At 34.6% G+C, this 19,943-nt stretch overlaps 3 protein-coding genes across 3 annotated transcripts; 1 reads left to right on the top strand and 2 right to left on the bottom strand.

Moving 5' to 3' along the window:
• Positions 1–1,623: 1,623 nt before the first annotated feature.
• Positions 1,624–8,715, top strand: LOC122055922 (serine/arginine-rich splicing factor SR45a-like). The gene is made up of 7 exons (XM_042617613.1): positions 1,624–1,757; positions 1,847–1,866; positions 7,020–7,145; positions 7,236–7,332; positions 7,410–7,559; positions 8,088–8,154; positions 8,290–8,715. Exons 1-7 carry the CDS (start codon positions 1,755–1,757, stop codon positions 8,526–8,528), a joined length of 702 nt encoding a protein of 233 aa, XP_042473547.1. The 5' UTR covers positions 1,624–1,754; the 3' UTR covers positions 8,529–8,715.
• A 667-nt stretch (positions 8,716–9,382) lies between these two features.
• Positions 9,383–9,892, bottom strand: LOC122054687 (auxin-responsive protein SAUR66-like). The gene has a single exon (XM_042616126.1). The coding sequence runs from the start codon at positions 9,890–9,892 to the stop codon at positions 9,383–9,385; it is 510 nt and encodes a 169-aa protein (XP_042472060.1).
• Positions 9,893–14,264: 4,372 nt separating this feature from the next.
• Positions 14,265–16,849, bottom strand: LOC122055921 (WUSCHEL-related homeobox 8-like). Its single transcript, XM_042617611.1, has 3 exons — positions 16,191–16,849; positions 14,567–15,085; positions 14,265–14,484 (listed from the first exon to the last, which is right to left on the bottom strand). Exons 1-3 carry the CDS (start codon positions 16,402–16,404, stop codon positions 14,399–14,401), a joined length of 819 nt encoding a protein of 272 aa, XP_042473545.1. The 5' UTR covers positions 16,405–16,849; the 3' UTR covers positions 14,265–14,398.
• Between the last annotated feature and the right edge of the window lie 3,094 nt (positions 16,850–19,943).

Raw genomic sequence — 19,943 nt, 5'->3', positions numbered from 1 at the left:
CAGTCCCTCTATCTAAAAAATTTTATTTTCACTCTCTACATGCAAAGTTTCCTTTACTTCAACTCCCCTTATGTAAATAGCATGACCTAATTGCCCTAAGATTTTTTAGGTATAAAAAATCCAAGAATGAGTATAATTCTTCTTAAATTCAACATTTTATACTAGAATCGAATATATTTTCTATCAAAATTATCTCTCATATTTTTTAGGTATAAAAAAATCTAAAAACGAGTATAATTCCTATTAAATCCAGTATTTTATATTAGAATCAAGTATATTTTCTATTAAATTGAGCATGATTTTTTCTTGCTTAATATAATTTCTCCTAAATTCAGTATCATTTAAACAAAATTTATTATATTTTCATCCAATTGAGTACAATTTAAAGAAAATCGTGTATATTTTCTATCAAAATTAACTCTCATATTTTTTAGGTACAAATAGTCTAAAAACGAATATAATTCCTATTAAATTCAGCATTTTAAACTAGAATCGAGTATATTTTCTATTAAATTGAGCAAAACTTTTTTCTTAATATAATTCCTCCTAAATTAAACACTATTTATCATTTAAAGAAAATCTAGTATATTTTTCATCCAATTGAGTACCATTTAAAGAAAATCTAATATATTTTCCATCCAATTAAGATGAAAAAAGAATAGTACTCAATTTGATAAAAAAAATATACTAGATTCTAAATTTAATGTACTAAATTTAAGATGAATTATACTGATTTTTGAATTTTTTATATCTAAAAATATCATGAGTAATTAGGTAAATATGTTTCACTATGAAGTGAAAATAAAGACTTTGAGAAGTAGGGATTGTATGCAAAGTTATGTTTGTCAATGAAGACTGCATGTAAATTTTCCCAAACAACAAAGTTTGCTTCCGTGTTATTTTATATTAATTTTTTATTAAAACTTAATTAAATCATCGTGCACCTGTTGAATGTATAATATAGGATTATCTTTTATAAAAAATTAATTTTTATATTAGATATTTATAAATTGTTAAAAATAAATACTATATTTAATTTTAACAAAAAAATCAAGTAAAATATTTTTTAAAATTTCATTGGTCTAATTTATTTATAGAAATTTCTTCATGTATTATCAATCGTAATATTTAAAACTAAAGAGTACATATTTTTTATAAAAATTAAAAACTTATTAATAAATCTTTAAATTATGAAAAATAAGGAATATTAATATAATTTAATTTTAGAAAAAGGTAAATCCGCTACCTCAATAGCCTCCCTAATGCCGGTCCCACGATAAACCCCAAGTCGTCAATTCCTGAGAATCGACCTCTAACCATTACGCCAGAAATATCATGCGCCCACCGTCTGTGCTACGTCCTGGGGTAATATAATTTAATTTTAGGCTACAATTATTAAAGGTTCTTAATTTATTCGTTAAAATTTATACATATGGAGAACTTTTATTTCTCTAACTCATTAAATTATTTTAATTTTGTTGTACCAGTTTTATTCCCAAATTGTTTTCTTTAAAAGTTATTATAAATAATTTTGGGTTAAATTGCTTTGCATTATCAGCTTTGAATAAAATTGTTATATATTTTTTTAGAAAAAGAAAACCTTCCAATTTTTACTTTCCCCAAATCAGGTCTTATAAATGTCATTCTTTTCTCGTGAATAGGGCAAGGGGGAAAAAAAGGCGAACCCTAGACAGAACGATCGAGGGTTTCTCCGCTCTCCACCGCTGCTCCCCTCTCCGCGTCGGCTAATCGAAATGGTCCGCTCTTCCTCTCTCACTGTATTGCCCTACCTTTTCCTATCCATCGTTGTGTCCTTCTCACGCCAACGTATTCTGTCTAATTGCAGGCGGATTCTTCACGGGGGAAGTATGTTCAGAGCGAGTTCCTTTTTTCTGTCGGTTCTTTGTTCCTTGTTTCGTTTCTTGCTGTGATCTGTGCCTATCTGTTTTGCGCGCTCAGAATGGTTGTAATGGTTCCTTTCTCGGTGGATCTGGTATTGCTTATTTAGATCCTCTCCGTAAATTACATGAAAAAAGACCACCTTGTCAAGCATCTACTCTTGCCTGCGAATAGAACTTAACATATAGAAGTCTTATCGCACTTAAGAGGAAGTACATATGGCATCTGGGATTAGGGTTTTGAGTTTGTGGTTTGTGAACCATGTATGTAGTAGTGTTGGTTCTGCAAAAAGTAAATCTGACTCCAGACTGATGTAGGATGAGAAAGATAGGAAAGGGTGATATTAATTCTCTTAAAGACAATGTTATTATTCATATTCTTGGAATGCTAGTATTTGCTCTCCTATCCTTCCTCTGTTCTCTTTCCTTCCTCTAGAATACTGTCTTATTATGCCCAATTATTTTTTTCCACTTTATCTTACTGTCTGATTCTGCATCAATTAGGTAGCGTAGCTAGTCCATCATCCATTTTGTACCATAGTTTGTCACACATTTAGTTGGTCTATTATCATTTTATGTAGGATTAATGAAGAAAGCCTTTGATCTTGAATACGGTCTCAAAAAGTCCATGCAAGCAATATTCAATTAACCCAAAACCCTTCAATCTTGAATAAGGTCTAAAAAAGTGTATGCATGCAGTATGCGGCCAAGTGCATATGTGAAATGTGGGGGCATATGCAATCAGTGTTAAAAATTATACTAATAAAAATGACTAATATATAGACAATTAAGTATATTTCAATAGCTCTAGTTTATATTTTCACATGGGACAAATATGTCAACCATACGATGCATAACTCATGGAATATATCTATCAATATTGACAACACTGTCAAATTGATCTAAACAAGGATTTTTAACTGCACGTGCAAAGATTTTAAGTGGTGACCTTCAGTACCTGCATAGGTTGTCTTATATGCCGCCCAAGTGGAAGCTTTTTGAAACCATGATCTTAGATAAGTTGCATTTTTTGTGCTTTGTTCTTGTACTGGAAAAATTGTTAGCACTCTATCTGATTAATTACTTGTGGTTGCTCCTAAATGGTCATGAATATTAGAAGCAAAACACATAGTTGAGTATAACTAAAGGTGCAGTGAACACACAACAATCGGGATGGATAAATCTTGTCATATTGAAACATGAAGATGACAATGAAGATGGAATCAATGGGACATAGAAGTCTTTACCATGTCAAAGTAGCCTTTCATTCCTCTTTTTGTGCATCTCTTTGGTAACATGGTCAATGCTTTTTCTGGATCTTTAGTATTTTCGATGCCATGAGGATGTGGCATCAGCAATGAGGGTGGAGTTGTTCATGTTTTTTTCTATGGTTAGCACTTAACATCCCACCTGATTTTTTTTTTTTTACTGAAATGAAATCAATATAATTTGTATATTTTCATCAAGGTAAAATATGAACTTAATATATTTTTGTTCTGAGTCACCATCAGCTTGTTCTATAGATAATATTATTTATTCTATTGTATAACATGTCTATTATTTTATACATTTTAGGATTTGAATACTATCCTAAATATGGAATAAATCTAGTTTTAATATATTTATTAGTTCATTTCCAAACCTTCCCATTCATGATTAAGGTTCAAGTGAAAATTAATCAAATTATAAATGGTACGACCTTCAATTGGACTACAGTGGCTTTTAAATATTGAGATACACATTTACGGAGCAGGATTGGCAATTGGTATTAGTTGTTGCAAAAATTGGAGTATAATGATTATTCTTGCATCTGTTAGTGTGATTGCATAAGATTACAATTTCAACCATATCATGAGTTATGGCTGGCCTTCCAGTAGCTTGTAATTAGATCTTGTTAATAAGAGAAAGTAGTGGCCTAGAAATGGTAACCTAGGAGCTTTTCTAGATGCATCAAGATGATTGTGGCGGTTGACATGGATAGCTTTAATGATTGATAATTGGTGTAAGATGCACCAGGAATGTTTATTTGATAGTTAAAACAAAAAATAGGTCATTCCTAGATTATGGGTAGTCTGCCCTTATTTTGTCAAAATGTATAATATTTGCTGAGTAATTCTAAACCAGAATGAAGCTTCAGATTCATTTGTTCAGGTATTCTCATCATAAAAGCTATTGATTCAAAACTCGTCAATGCTAAATTAAGAGAGGACTGTGATGATCATGAAAAGTTTGAAGGTTGTTATGCTTCCTGAGAAGGCTTACCCATTCTATCGATCAATTGTGGAGTTCCTATGCTTAAGTTTGTCATGTTTCATCTAATGACAAGTGTTTGGTAAGCTATGTAGTCTTCAAAATAAAGTTAGTGTAGCATATATTAGAATGCGAAGATGGATGAAAGGTTTCTGGGAAAATAACCAATTAATACCCTTTGATTTGAGCTCAGTAATTTTGGATAGTTCCTCAATATGATAAGAAAAAGAGAATGGTTTAAAGATGCTTTCCTTCGCTTCTAGTGTTAGTTTCATATCTCCAATGAGAGAGTCATCACTCCTATTCTTGGGTCTTTTGGTCCTATTTAGCTAGCAGGTGAAGCTCATCCTCTAGAAGGGAGAGGAGGATAACACTGAGGTGCTAGGGGGAGGAATGGGGTGATAGTTGGGGCTCTGCGAGCAAGATCACAAAAGGTGACATTAAAATTTGCATAAACCTTCAGTGTACATGGAAAGGGGTCACTTGTAACTGATCTTTTGTGTTAGTCTGCAAATGTCTTGAGTATCTGGCATCGTTGAAATGTGTATGGATGAGTGACCAATGTGCATTTGCTATTTCAAAAAGGAGCTAAAAGTTGAGGTCATCAATGTATTTTCTCCTTGAGATCTTTATATTTATCATATCAACTAACAGATGCATTAAGTATCAGCAGTTAGGTGGAATTTTATAATATCTTTGAACTAACTTGAGTTTAGCTTGGGGGATAGTGTTGAAGACCTAATTCATGTATTGCAATATGTATGTGCAGAGGGTGCTGCCTTGGGTTGTAATAAACCTAAAATAATTTTACCATCTATAAAGGTTAGAATGAATGTCCAATAAAGAAGAGATGAATGACCTAGAATCTCTCTAGGACATTCCTCCCTCCTCATTGTCAGTGTTATCACTTGCTTGGAATCTATTTATTACTTCCACATTCCAGCTTAATGACCACTATAATGTGTTTTACAAAAGCTACTTCCTCAAATGGAAATGATTATGGTGAAGGTGTTTTGTAGAATGTTGAAAATACTTAAAGCACTGCATTCCCTTGGGAAGATGTTTTCAAAAGCTAATTTCTCAAGTAGTATTTAGAAGACTTGAATGACAATGATAAAATAGGATAAAATTTATTTAAATATAGATAAGGATAAAGTAGGGGATTGAGTCTAATGACTAGGAGGTTACATATAACCAATCACACTTAGTAGGATAAAGGCTTGGTCATTATTTTTGTTATAAAAATAAATATAAAATTAAATGAATTAAAATTCTTAAATAATTTAAATAAAGTATTGTAACATAACCATAAAATAATATTAAATTATTTTAATATTGGATATTAAAATAATTTAAATTACTTTATTGGAATGTGTTGTAACATAACATTCAATAATTAAAGATAATGACTAAATGCATATTTTATGATAATATAAAATAATATAAATTATTATTTATTTCTTCATATTGTGCAAATCATACTTACAGATGAAATAAAGATTTCTTTACTAAATTATAAAAATTAGTAAGAATAAATCTGTTAAATAATATTTTAAATAGTTAACTAATACTTTGTATTAAAATACAATAAAATAATATAGGAATAAAAGATGTTGTAATATTATTCAATCAAAACAACAAATAGTGTTTGAATGTCGTGACAATAGTAAAATAATTTTATGTTGATAATAAACAAATTTTACCAATAATTTTATCTAATACTTAACTAATTAGTATATATCCTAGGTTGAACCAACAATTTTTTAAAATATTTTATTATGAATGTTGCATTTTTAATTTTTTGGGTATAAATCATAAGGTCACCCTGTATCTAATACTTAAATAATATTTTACATTTTAACTTGTCAAACTACTGTGTTGTACAATATACTTTAACATAGAGTACTTTCCCAAAATGCACTTTTGAATGCAAATGCAATGCCAAACACAAAAATTATATTGTTACTGATATCCTTGACAGAATTGCATCATTATTATTAAATAATAACTGGAATATTTGACGTATGTTTTATCATCAAAACCTTATCATTTGAGGTTAGATGCACTTTTGAAAGGTAATGCTAGCCTCGGCCTACACTATAATATTCATATTTCTTAGCTGAATTACATCATGATTATTACATAGTAACAGAAGTATTTGACCTATTTTTTATCTTCAAAATCTTATGTTTTCGGGCTACTTTACCAAATATGCTGAAATTGTAGATGATAGCTACTGGTTGATAACTGTAGACCATAATAGACCACGGAAGTTGTCTCTCTTTTTGTTCAACTTGCCATTCTTGATTTATTTTGTTTTCTTAATTAGTGTTTCTGCTAGGTGTTGGCTGTCCTGTAGGGACACTTGTTGTCTATCCTCTCGGGACGGTTTAGTGGTTAGTATATGAGGTGTTGCCAACTTGAGGTCTAGGGTTCGAATCTCGATATAGTCGAGGTAAATGTCTCCCTCATGCGCTAGTTATTATTTCAAGGGCTAATAGCAACTCGTGATTTGTTGGCTCTGGGATGGATTGGCTGGGTGGGGATGCTAGGGGCGAGCGCATCGCCTTTTGCCAACTTGATGATTAATATGTAATCTTAGTGGAGAGATAGAAGCAAATCTCTTCTATGTTGCGAACTATTCAACTACTTGAACGTGAACTGGAGCCTATTAGTTGGCATCTTATGTGTTTGTGTATCTGACTCCTGTGAATCTCATTTCTTCTTTATTGTAATATTTGCATATTTCTTTCACTATCTCTCTCTTTGAATATCCTGTAAATGCATCGCTAGACTGGGACTAATAGGCATTATACAACTTCAATTTTCCTATATCCATTTTTTCCCCATATCAAACTCTAGCTTTTTCAGGTACTCTCATTCACTGTCTCCATATCGTGGTCATTCCAAATCAAGATCTCCTAGGGGTTTGTCTCACTCAAGGTCTCGGTCTCCACTTAGGGGTCGGGCAAGATCTCGATCTAGAAGTCGGGACAGGTTTATTTTTTCTTGCGTTTGACGTTAAGTTCATGACATATGTTTTTTTTCCCTGTGATATCTTTTCTCATTGCCTGAGTTTGATTGCAGGGAGGCAGCAAATTTTGGAAATACTCTTTATGTAACTGGCCTTTCATCCAGGGTTACAGAAAGGGACTTGGAACATCACTTCTCCAAGGAAGGAAAGGTCTTTAGATTCTACATTTTTTGTTTCTCAAATTTAACTATTATCATCGGTACAAGTCCTTGATTTTCTTTTGGTAGATTGTGGGATGTCACCTGGTTGTTGAACCGCGTACACGTGCTTCTCGTGGCTTTGCATTTGTGACTATGGACAATGTAAAAGATGCTGACCGTTGTATCAAATACCTCAACCAATCAATCCTGGAAGGACGTTATATAACAGTCGAGAAGGTATAATTGCTGGGACCTTTGTTGACTATTGCAGTTGGGGCATGCCCACTCATTCCTTAACTTGGAGATTTTTTGGTCACATTCAGAATTTGCTTCAGATATGTTGGCAGCAATCAAAGATGATGTGTTCATCAATATCAACTTAACTCACACAGCTTGATGAATGGCCAGCTTAACAAGTTTTCCATGCATCAGATCAACAACTAAACATACCAAATCTTTCCAACTTAACAACCTCAGCATTCATCTTCAACTCACCACTCTCACAACTAATCAACGGACAATACCAACTCATACTTGGGCTTAATGGTACCTCAACTGTTGCATTCAGCTCTGGCGTTGCAACTTGATTTATGTTTCTCTAGGCCTTGAATGTTTAGTATTTTTTTGCCCCATAATGACCAGGCTGTCTTCCCCTTACTTTTTTTGTGGTTCCATGCAACAATGCCTTTGTTATATGAAGATGATTTACTGAGCTAAGGGAAAGGCAAGTATGAAACAGTAACATAATTTCTTGTTTCTTTTCAGTCGAGGAGGGGGCGAGCACGGACACCAACACCTGGAAAATACCTTGGTGTGGCCAGCACAAGAGATGGTGAGCTAAAATTATTTGATCAACTACTGTCAAATTTATCAGGGCTAGCTGTTCATGCTTGTTATAGTCAACTGTCATTCCTGGAACACAGTCAGTTATTTTTCACTAATCTTGATGCTAATGTCTCGCTGACAGGTCGCCGAGGTGAGCGAGATAGATATTTTGGAGGCTACAGCCGTGATGACTATGGTGGTGGTTACCAGAGATCTCCTAGGCACTCTCCTTATCGTGGTGGCCATGAATACTCGCCTCAGAGATCACCTTATTATGATAGCAGGTACAGAAGAGGACGATCGAGGTCATTTTCTCCTTATGGTTATGGCAGCCCACCCAGAGCATCCTATGGGCGTCGTGTGAATGGCTATCCTCGATAGGAGAATAGGTTGAGGCCTGGACTTAAACCGGGTCATTCTGCTGTTTAATTATGTTTAAACTTCAGAGACTAATGTTGTTCTCTAGAGTATAACGACAAATATGTTAGATGAAATTTGATACTCCTGAAAAATATGGCTTGTGTTATTTTGGACTTATTCGTAGTAAAAATAGTTTGTCGGCCTGAAACTCTTGAGTTCATTTCGCTTGTATGCAAATGCACTTTTTAATGAACGGAATCTCTATGCTTCTAGGCTTGGCACGGTTCATTTGGTTGTGTTTTATGCAAACTTTTGAAGTAGAAGCTGGCCGTGTAACAGGCTGTGATTGGCTAGGCATGACCCATGATGGCTTGTGAGAAGTTATGCCGGGGCTCAAGCCGGTCTTGGCCAATTTTGGGTGAAGCTATGGCAAATATTGATTTTAATAAATCGTGTAATAGCTTAGGCATCGCACAGTCTGGCATGACTCGACGTCTGATGGTTTGCGAGAAGCTACAATATAGAGCTGGAAGGCCCACCTGCATGTGCCTGTGCTTTATCCTCAACTTCATTACCACTTGCTTTCATGCCTGCGATCTGCATGTGCTTGTGCAGATCATGTTAATCATGTCCTTTAAATGGCTGGCACAAAGTTAGTTCTTTTGTTATGTCACCAAGTTTTAGTATTAGTATCGAATTTCTCCAATTCTAATCTCAATTTTACCTACATCATGCCATCATTGTGTTTTGTACGACCTTCATTGTAGACCACAGATGCTTAGATTTAGATAGTTATTTTTCTTCCTAAATAAAATTGGACATCCAGTTGCAATGTCACATATTTTTCAGATACGACGACTTTGATCATGCTGATCTCAGTACGCAGCTAACTGTCGAACGCTATCGGCACTACGCGGATCAGAGATGGAGCAATGTCGCCTGAAACCAGACATCACCATCTCCCTCTCTGCATCTCTGGAGCCTCTCCTTCCCCTAAGCAGAAGCAAAACATGGCGCAGGAACACAGCGTCACAAGGCAAACAGAGTGGCCCATCACCTGAGAACCCAAACTCTTCCTCTGACAGCGTCAACAGCTCTCGGAAGACCCAGCAGTCGAGAAACTCCAAGGGAACCATGAACCTCTGCCCTTCGCACGAGCACACCATGAAGTGGCCTTTAGCTGCAATCGTCTTGTTTGTCGCAACGTCGTCACCACCGTACTGATCTGGATAAGCTTCTCTGTTCATCCAGTGGATCCTCTGCCTTCCTGAGGCAGCCATCTTCCGCCACTTCCTTGCAAGAGCAAGAAGTCTCCTTGCACTAAGCATGGCTAAGAAAATACGATGCGTAGAGCCATTGAATTGCCTTCTACTTATATAGCTCATGGACACTCGGATTGATATGGGGCAGAGCCATGTGGTTAGCATGCGGCATGCTTTGCATCTATGGAGCATACATGTTTGGCTGGGAGTGCATTTGGAAATCTAGGCATTTCATGAGGAAATGTATTGTAGATTGGAAACATGGACATCCATCATGCCAACAATGTGAAGTCACAAGTGGATAAATATTATTGCAGGATTTGTAATTAGGATATGAATTGATTAAAGAGTATTTCATGTGATAAAAAGGTGGTGCACTCATCTTAGGCTGTCCAACTATTAGAGTAGGTATTCTACAAGCCAATTGTTGGCTAGGATTTTATTGACTTTATTGACTCTTGTAAATAATTAATTTTTATTTTAATATAATTTATTTATTTTTATTTTAATATAATTCAATTCAGTTTGATATTTACTTTATCTTTATTCCATGCTAGATGCATATATAAAGTCCTTGAATATACTATATTGAGATGTGATAGTATATATGATGGTCATCATGAAATACATTAATATTCACTGTATATTTTAAATATATTCCTAGTCAATTGGACCGTCTAATAAACAAAGATAAAAGGCCGCTTGAGATAGAGACCAACATTTGTGGTGTAATGTGTTAGGACCAAAAGTAGCTAGAGGGAGGGGGGGTGAATAGCTCGTCGCGTGCTCGTCGCTCGGCGTGGCTTGTTTCTTCAAGGATATGCGCACGGACATTCCAAGTGGTTATCATTTATCAAGTGAATAAGTCTTTGGTTGTGGTTGTATACTAGTAACCATTATGACCCGGGATAACACTGAGACTCTATATGCTGGGTTATACTTTGACTCATTTACCGACTCCATTAGAGCTATCAGGTGGTAAGATTGGGTGTAATAACGAAATATATAGGAACCAATATTATAGTCGGGGATTCACCACACACCCATGAGTATGGATGTCCTATGTAATATGTTATTTTATAGTATATAAAGTCTTTAATCAGAGCTAAAAAATATGTTTTAGGAAAGAAGTTTTCTAGTTGCACATGGGATATCACTATAAGGTACATCACACAATTATCGAATCAATATATAACTCTCAATGTACCAATGATTGCAGATTTGATTGGGATATATGAGATGAAGGGACCGAATGATACGTTAACTATAATTGACTGGTTTTGTAGGATCATAAAGTGTGCTGAAGGGGGGGGGGGGGGGGGGGGGATGAATAGAGCGAGTTGTTTTTTCACTTTTTCGGAAAACAAAGAATATACAGTAAAAAAACAAAAAGAAATAATGCTAACACTTTTTTCTTTTACTTGGTTCGGAGTTTTTGATGACTCCTACTTCAAGACCCGTATTCGCTGAGTACTTTCATTGAACAATTCACTAAAAGCTTGAATATTACAAAATGATATTGAATTTAAAGTACAAGTAAATAAAGACAACTATATCGACCACTTAGAGTAGAAACTTGGGTGTTGTCGTAGGAGTAGTGTTTCAGTGTTGTAACGAAGTTTCAAAGCAGCACACGAGTATGAAGTCATAGTCGATTGATCTATGATGCTACTGGTTGAAGATTCTTTTATAGGTCTTTCCAAGCGCATGGACCACCCCTAGGCGCCTCAACTGGAGCTTATTCGATTCTGCTTTGACGCTTAGTTATCCAACTTTGGGCGCCCAGACCACTCTCGGGCGCCTGAACCACTGACATAGTTACACTTTGGCGAAACTCTATCAATCTTATCTCTATCCAATTCCAGGCGTCTGAACTTTGACGTGTGTGTTGACCAATCAAAGCACGCCAACTCAACTACGTGTGACTAGGTTCGACCCAATTCAAGCGCCTGGATCCACTCAGGGCACCCAAACCTCCGGGCGCTTAAACCCTTCTGGGGTGCCTGAAAATCCTTTTTCTAGTCAACTTGCATCTTTGATTTCTTCCACCACAGAGTTCACACAACAAGCATAATATGAAAAATAAGTATTAATTAGATCATGTTTTACCAAGACCAGTATTTAGTCATAATCTTAATTTAGACTTCCAAAATGAATCTAAGTTGGATTAGTGTCAACATCCCCACTAGAGCTCGTCCTCACTAGATCTCTCTCCTCCGGTGCTTACGTCACTTACCAATTGCAAACTTACTCAACTTTTAACCCACCAGGTCTTCTTGTCAGATGCCCCATCTGAACCCAACTAGACTTCTTAACAGATGGGAACCTATCTGGGCTTCCTACCAATTATCAAGTCCTTTAGACCTAACTAGACTTTAGCCTAGTGTCAGGTCTCATCAAATCTTTCAGTCATGCACACTTGGTAAATAAGTTAGAATACACAACATCTAACTTTATATAATTTATCATTTATTAAAATTTGAGTTTGATTATTAGTGAAAATTACGCTAACAAATTCTTACAGAATAGGGATACCTAGGGAGTCATGAGACGGTACTATTAGACGTTCTTACCATGATTCGTTGGATGCCAATCAAAATTAGTTCTGATATCTTATAATTAAACAATTAATCATAGAATGAAGCTATTAAGGATATACCTAAATAAAGAACAAGCATCACCCTGAATCATAAAAAATTATAAATCCATAGCTAATTATATTCATGAACTATTGAGGATCATATAAATATTAGTTTCCTAGAAAATCTTTTCGTTATTAACTAGGTTAGATAACATCGAACCTGAGATGATGAGTCCGATCCACGAAATTTTTTCCTAGAAAGCCTTCTACTTATATAGCTCATTGATTGATATGGGAAAGAGCCACGTGGTTAGCATGCTGCATGCTCTCCGTCTATGGAACAGACATGCTGGGCTGGGAGTGCATTTGGAAATCTAGGCATTTCACGAGGAAATGTCTTGTAGATTGGAAACATGAACATCCACCGTGCCAGCAATGTGTCGTCACAAGTCGATAGATATATATCGCAGGATTTGTAATTAGAATATGAATTGATTAAAGAGTATTAATTTCTGCTTGCCGATTATACGGTTGCTAAGATTACTAATTTTATCTATGTTTGAGTGGTTAACAATTAACATTTGTTGTTAGCAAACCACAACCTATTCATTATTTTTGCAATAATGGATGTTTTATTCATTAAAGAATTAAAGGTGTTAATTGGTTGTGCACAAGTATAGATCTGGGAATTAGAGTTGGAAGGGACTTGTGGTGGGCTGGGCTTTGGGTGTAGAAGGGGTGAATTTAACGGGCTAGACACAAAACTTGCATTGATAATAAAAAAATTGAGTTGTGCTCGTTGTCTCAGGTTATGCATGACCTAGTTCAGGCTCGAGTGAGACCAAGAGTGGGAATTATTTTTATTTTTCATTGTGCTAAAGGCTCTCTATGACAAGATCATTGATATTTTCCTATTGAAGTTTTCATAATTTTGCCTCCTAATACGTCAATCATAATTCCAAAGGTTAGTAGTCATTCGTGGTTTACCTCCTCCGTGTTCGTCCTAAAACAAATTGGTGGGGTGCTAAGATGAGTGCAGTCATCTTTTGCCAACTTTGATAATTTTGCCCCATCCTCAAAGCTAGTTTGTCGTCTCAATATGAATATTGTTCATACTGTATTGGGTGTTTTCATTTTGAAGTTTTGACAAGTATGCAATATTTATTTACAACATGGTGAAGTTATATGGCTGATTATAAATAAATTTCAAGACTTTGATTTGATAATTTTTTAAATTTGAATTGCTTGAATCTCTTTGGTCAGTTATTACAACTTCATCCATTGAAATTATAGACAATATTTGATTATTTTTATAAAATAAAATGACACAATGTTGATCCATTTCATTAGAATAACTAGTCGATACAATGGAGACTCAACAATTACCCAAGGACTGTGAATTCCCCCAAGGAAAACAAATGACCACAAGGGAGGTGGAAGTAGTGTTAACAATCCTTTGAAAAACTTTGCTAGCATTCTGAGTCTGACCGAAAGGGAGGTGGAAGTTGTGTTTGAGTGATCTGGCTCTTGGAAGCATCCATGATTCGAATCTTAGTTACAGCATAGGTATTTTTCTCCAGTGCGATGAAAAATCTAGGAAGTTGGTTGTTGGGCATGAAATCCATTTGTACTTTTAGATTTATCCGATGGATGAACATGGAGGAAGGCAATTACACAAAAAAAAAAAAAAAAAAAAAGATTTTTTCTTCTACCTTTAAAGTCTCCCTCAAATTTTGATGATAGAAATACAATTTGGCCATTTGCTCTAATGGTGATTAATCCTTGAATAAGACTATAAGAGTGCCCTCGTTTTGATACTAAATATAGGATATGATTTATAATTTTTAATTTCCAATAATAATGAAGATGATTAAAATCACACACGTTAATGTTTGATGCAAAAAGCCAGCTAACTGTATCAATTAAGAGGTTAATCCCAAATTAATCCAGAAAACAGATATATGTCTTACAACAGCTCTTAAAGCTTTAAGCATTTTCCTTCATGTAATTATCAATCACTATTAAGTGATCATCAGCTCAATGAAATGTCAATCCAGGATATCGTAGTTTTCTCCAGAGTTGTAAGGACTAAACCTTGTCGGTGAGTCGAACTTATCCATCAACTGTTCTAATCCTGCGAATAAACAAAGCGTACAACCGAAGTTATTTTCGCCAAGAATGGTAAAGTGAAATGAATGGAGCAAGCAAAAACTTACTAGGCATTGATAGGATATTTTCATAGGTCAAGTGTTCCAAAGTTCCCGAAGACTTCAAACCGTCATTTGAACCGTATGCGCCTAGTGTTTGATTTGGCTGAGGTGCCAGTGAATGGACTTCATCATCTAGTTGCCTAACATAACGAGAATTATCGATACTGAGAGGCATGCTTTCATGGTGGTAGCTGTGCCTAGGCTTCTTTTCATCTGGAGAATCTTCATCTGCCTCAACTTCAGATTCAGTGTTACATGTTAAAGAAACCGTCTGCTTCTTCTTCGATCGCGCCCTTCTATTCTGGAACCAATTGTATACATTGGATTCGGAGATCTGACCATGTTGAGATAGTTCGCTCGTTATTTGTTTTATCTTCTGTTTGGTTGGAGTCCCATTGCCTTCGTTAAACATTGCCTCAAGAATTTGTAGCTGCATAGTCGTCGGAGTCCAACGCTGCCTAGCAGCAATTCTCTGGGCGCTGGACGCCATCAGGGGATCGCCATAGAGGCCTCCTAGATGCATTCCTAAAACAACCACCAAGAAGCATAGGAGTTAAGTAAAAGATTACTGCAGGACATTGTTATGATAAATCTACAACGATATATGATACAGTGAGTGGAACTACATATTCCAGAAAAGAGGCATACAAGCTACCGCGTGGATACATCCATCAAAGGTAGAGGAATTCACTATTCAACAATTCGAAATACTACAATCTAGAGGCACAACTTCTCCGACAACAGTGCTCGAAAGAAATTCAGAGACTAGACTATTCAACTCAAGGAGGTTGAAAACCACAAGGTGGGAAGAAAGCAAAAAACTTCAACTCCTTGCAAGGTCGCAAGGAGAAGCCCAAGAGTAGCCTCCGTTCGCTCTTCACTTCAAACTGGTTTAGGTTCCAATGTATTTGGGATGCATATTTCAACAGATACCATCATGTAACACAAAAATGTTGGCTAATAACCCCACATGAGTCCTCAAAGGATGAGAACTCAATTCATTCATGAAGATTCTGAATCACCATCCCAACAATTAGTATGCAGAAATCAAGTCCACAAGGCCAAACAAAAAGATAATTGGTGTCCTTGTAAGCCTAAATGAGCAAGCTCTAAATGAACAACAAACTCCACAATGATTTCATATAAAACAATTAGTATGCAGAAATCAAGCCCACAAGGTCAAACAAAAAGATAATTGGTCTCCTTGTAAGCCTAAATGAGCAAGCTCTAAATGAACAGCAAACTCCACAATGATTTCATATAAAACAATTAGTTAACCCAAGAATATCAAACTTGCCACCTCTTGCTTAGCATGTTTAGGCCAAAATGGCAGGCTGAATAAAGTGCACAAGAACATCTAAGATCGACACAACCTACTCCCTCAGTAATAACCACCTGCCTCTATCTGCATTGATGTCATGTATCTTCAAAAACTTCAATGCTGAACAAGTCACAAGTGCAAGAACATTTATTATCAATCATAAACAACAAGAATAATTCCATGTCCAAAGTAGAAGTCAAAATGTAAAACCTAGTCAGAAGAAGGAAGCTAGAACATGAAAAATATAATTTTTTTTTCTTAAAAAAAAACCCTCTTTTTTTCCTACATGAGGGGGGATGAAACGCTCACCGGCAAGTGAATCGCGATGGGCGGTGATGGCCTTGTGCATCTCGACGAGCTGCTCGCAAATGGTAGCGTAGGCGGCGATCTGCCGGCGGAGGATCTCCATCTGCTCGTCCGTCATTACCTTAACGAAGAGAACACCATCCCCCATCTCTTCCCCTCCTCTCCCCTCCCGTGCGTCGTCATCCCTCTCACCGCCACCAGAAGAGTAAGAAGCCATCTCCCACCCTATTATCCGCGCCGCGTCTGTCAAAATCCCATCTTTCTCCAGCCACTCACTCTTCCCCTCCGGCCTCCCCTACCGCCTCGTCAAGAACCCACCTTTCTCAGATATCGCTGCAAGATAGGGCAAGAAGCGGCGGCGGATTGGGTGAACAGAAGGAATAAGACCAGCGCGGAAGAAAAAAAAAAAAAAAAAGGAAAGAACTCCGCGTTGCGCTTTCCTTAATCGCCAACCAACACCAACGAGTGGGGTGCCCCAGTGCGGCCGGGAATGGAGGAGAGACAAGCAAGTGGAAGGGGTAGAAAAGGCGAGAAAGAAGAGGAGAAGATGCGCGGTGGAGTGGGCAGACAACGACCTTATGGAATGATGAACAGAGTGCTCTGCTCACACTTGATGTGTCTTCTCTCCACTGCGTCTCTTCTCCTTTGCTTTGCTTTGCCTGCACACCTAAAATTAAATAATCAAATATAAAATTATTGAAAATATATTCTAAAAATATATAAAAATAAGTACAAAAAATATAGAGAAATATTTAAAAAATAAATAATAAAAATATTGAAAAATGAATATTATGTTATTAAACGGGATACTTGGCTTCACATTAAGGTCATTTATTGGAAGTAGGTAGAGGTAGTCTACTCCAATACCGCCCAATAAAGTTCTAATTTAATAATAGAAAAATTAAAAGTATAAAATAAAAAATAATTAAGGAATCATTTAGTGAAAATAAATTAACCAGTTGATTTTCTTTTTAATATCCCGTTTAGGTCTATAATCCTAAAATGCAGGCCGTCCATCAATATTGTGATAAAAAAAGATGAATACATTCGTCTCCAATATCCTATCAACACGGAGGAGATCGTCCATCAATATGATCTATCAATCTAACTTTTTAGGTCAACAGTTAATTAAAAATAATTATTTATTAATTCACGTAGAAATTTAAACTTTAGATACCTACAAACCTAAAAATACGTTCTTACCGCTGCATTATTATCCAGGGCATTAATCAATTGATTTCTTTTTCCAATTAAAATTTATTATCTCATATACAGTTGACATCAACTATTAATCAATTGATTTGATTAATGAGTTTGAGAATGAGGGAATGAAATGATAATAAAACATGGTATTTAAATTGTGGGTTTAGGAATGATAATTTGAAAATAATTTCTAAATTTATGAAAATCAACTAAATTCATGTAACTAGATGAATTTTATTTTTATTCCCATTCTTATTATACTTTACTATTAAATTCATACTCATAATGATTTCCATCATTTAACTAAATGTCATCTTAGATGCCGACTTTAGTTTTTTATTTGCCTTTTATAGATGGTCATGAGATTAACGTTATTTGATGGCAGATTCCATCTTTACTGGATGACAGATGCCATCTTACTATTATAGATATATTTTTGATAAAATAAATTTTATAAAAAATCTTAATATACATATGGTTAATTAATTATATTAATTAAAATAAGTCAATAATTCCACCTCAGTTTAATTCAAATTCATTTTAATTTAAAAAACCAACGTCATGAAATTAATTAATTTGGTCTAATCTAGTTTGATTTGATGCTTTAAACTAAATGAACAGTTTGGATTAAATCATCTAAAAATGCATATAGTAATAAAAATTTAAGTAATAGATTAATTTTATGGACACAAAAAATTCAAAATTTTCTAAATAATACTAATATTTAATATATCTCATAAAGTATATTAAAATAATTACAACTTAACATATATTTAGATAATATGTTATTAAATTGATAAAAATATATATTTTGTAAAATATATTTAATGAAATTAGTACATTCTTATACAAAGATTTTCAGCTTCATGCTTTTGCATTTGTAGCCTTAAATAAATTGACTAATATAAAATAAAATTTATTGTTTTTTCTAAACCATATAACTTATGGTTTAGAAAATAAAATTGATTTCCTCAATTTGATTGCGTGCGCAATTATCAAATAGAATTCAAATTGGAATTTTATGTTCCATTGGATTAATGCGAAGAATAGAATAAAATTATGGAATAAGTTGAATGATTTTTTTTATCTATTGTTTCCTTTAAAAAAAAGGCAACAATCATTGAGCTCCCATTCTATTTATTGTTTCCTTTTATAAAAGGAAATATATATAATTTAAAAATATTCCTCCTTTATTGATCATGAAAAGAAATATTTATCAATATCATTTACATTTATTTGTGAAGTCACTCAATCAAAATTTAGTGGCAAGTTCTAACTTATCATTCTCAAACATTAGTGAAATTATATTTCTTCTTCTACTACCACCATCACCACTACTACTATTACAATTACTATTACTACTACTACTACTACTACTTCCTCCTCCTCCTCTAGTTGTATTTGACCTTTTTTTTTTTTTGAAATGTTTGGTCGGGACGCCTGGATTTAATCTAGCGCCTCGACTCTATTTTTTTTTAAAAAAATTTAAATAAAAAATCCTTAAAACATCCTAAATACATATATTATACTTCGTGAACATCTAAAATTTTTATCTCGAACACTATAATCCAAAAGGGAAGCCTTAACCTTAGAAAGAAAATCTTATTAGTTTAAACTTATTATAACCCAATCCCTAAATTCTAAAATCTTAAATCCTAAATACATATAATATACCCAGTGAACATCTAAATTTTTAATTTTGAACACAAGAGAGAAGCATGAATCATAGAGGACAAATCTTATTGGCTCAAATTTATTATAACTCAACTCCTAAATTTTAAAATTTTGAACCTTAAATATATATAATATACCCCTAAAATAAAATAAAAAATAAAAAAAGTACTTAGATGAATACATGTGCATGGAATCATTCTAGATGCCTACAAATTTGCTCACGAGTGCCTAGATTAATTTCAGGCGCCCCAAGTGAAATTCGGACGAGTCCACACCCAAAAGTCCTTGTATATATCTATATATATTTTGCAAGCTATTAAACCTAAAATATCTTAAATATTGTAACAATTTTTTCTTTTAAAATGTAAACTAATACAAAGAAAAACACACACTAGACACTAATTAATTATTTCAAAAATTAATTTTCTCTTACGGCTATGTACCATCCAAAATTAGGGTCATGTGAGATCACCTCATTTGTCTTAGTAGCTTGGACTCAACACAAAAGGTCGAGGCGATATGGTGGCCCAAGATGACTATGTTGGGACCCCTCACCATTGTCATGATGCCTTGCAAGACTTGGAATTGCCAATAAACTTGGTTTAGGGTTCTTGGGTTGCATAAATGATGGGTCACATCTCTCACTTTCACTTTGCATCATCAAATTAATTATATATTCATGCATGCATATCCCTCTACCATGCCAACTATTCTCCACACAAGATTAAAGGGGATGAGAAACTACCTATAAAGTCTTCCCTAACCCTAACCCTACTTTTGATTGTTGTTAAAGTATGTGGAGTGGCAAATGGAAGACTAAGAGATGAATTTAAGGGAGGACAAAACAGTAATTAAGGAAACTAAATTAGTATTTTAAAA

The sequence above is a fragment of the Zingiber officinale genome, chromosome 3B (assembly GCF_018446385.1).
Source record: "Zingiber officinale cultivar Zhangliang chromosome 3B, Zo_v1.1, whole genome shotgun sequence".
Classification (NCBI taxonomy): domain Eukaryota; kingdom Viridiplantae; phylum Streptophyta; class Magnoliopsida; order Zingiberales; family Zingiberaceae; genus Zingiber; species Zingiber officinale.
The sequence above is the reverse complement of the archived record's forward strand: the minus strand, read 5'-3'. Positions and strand labels throughout refer to the sequence as shown.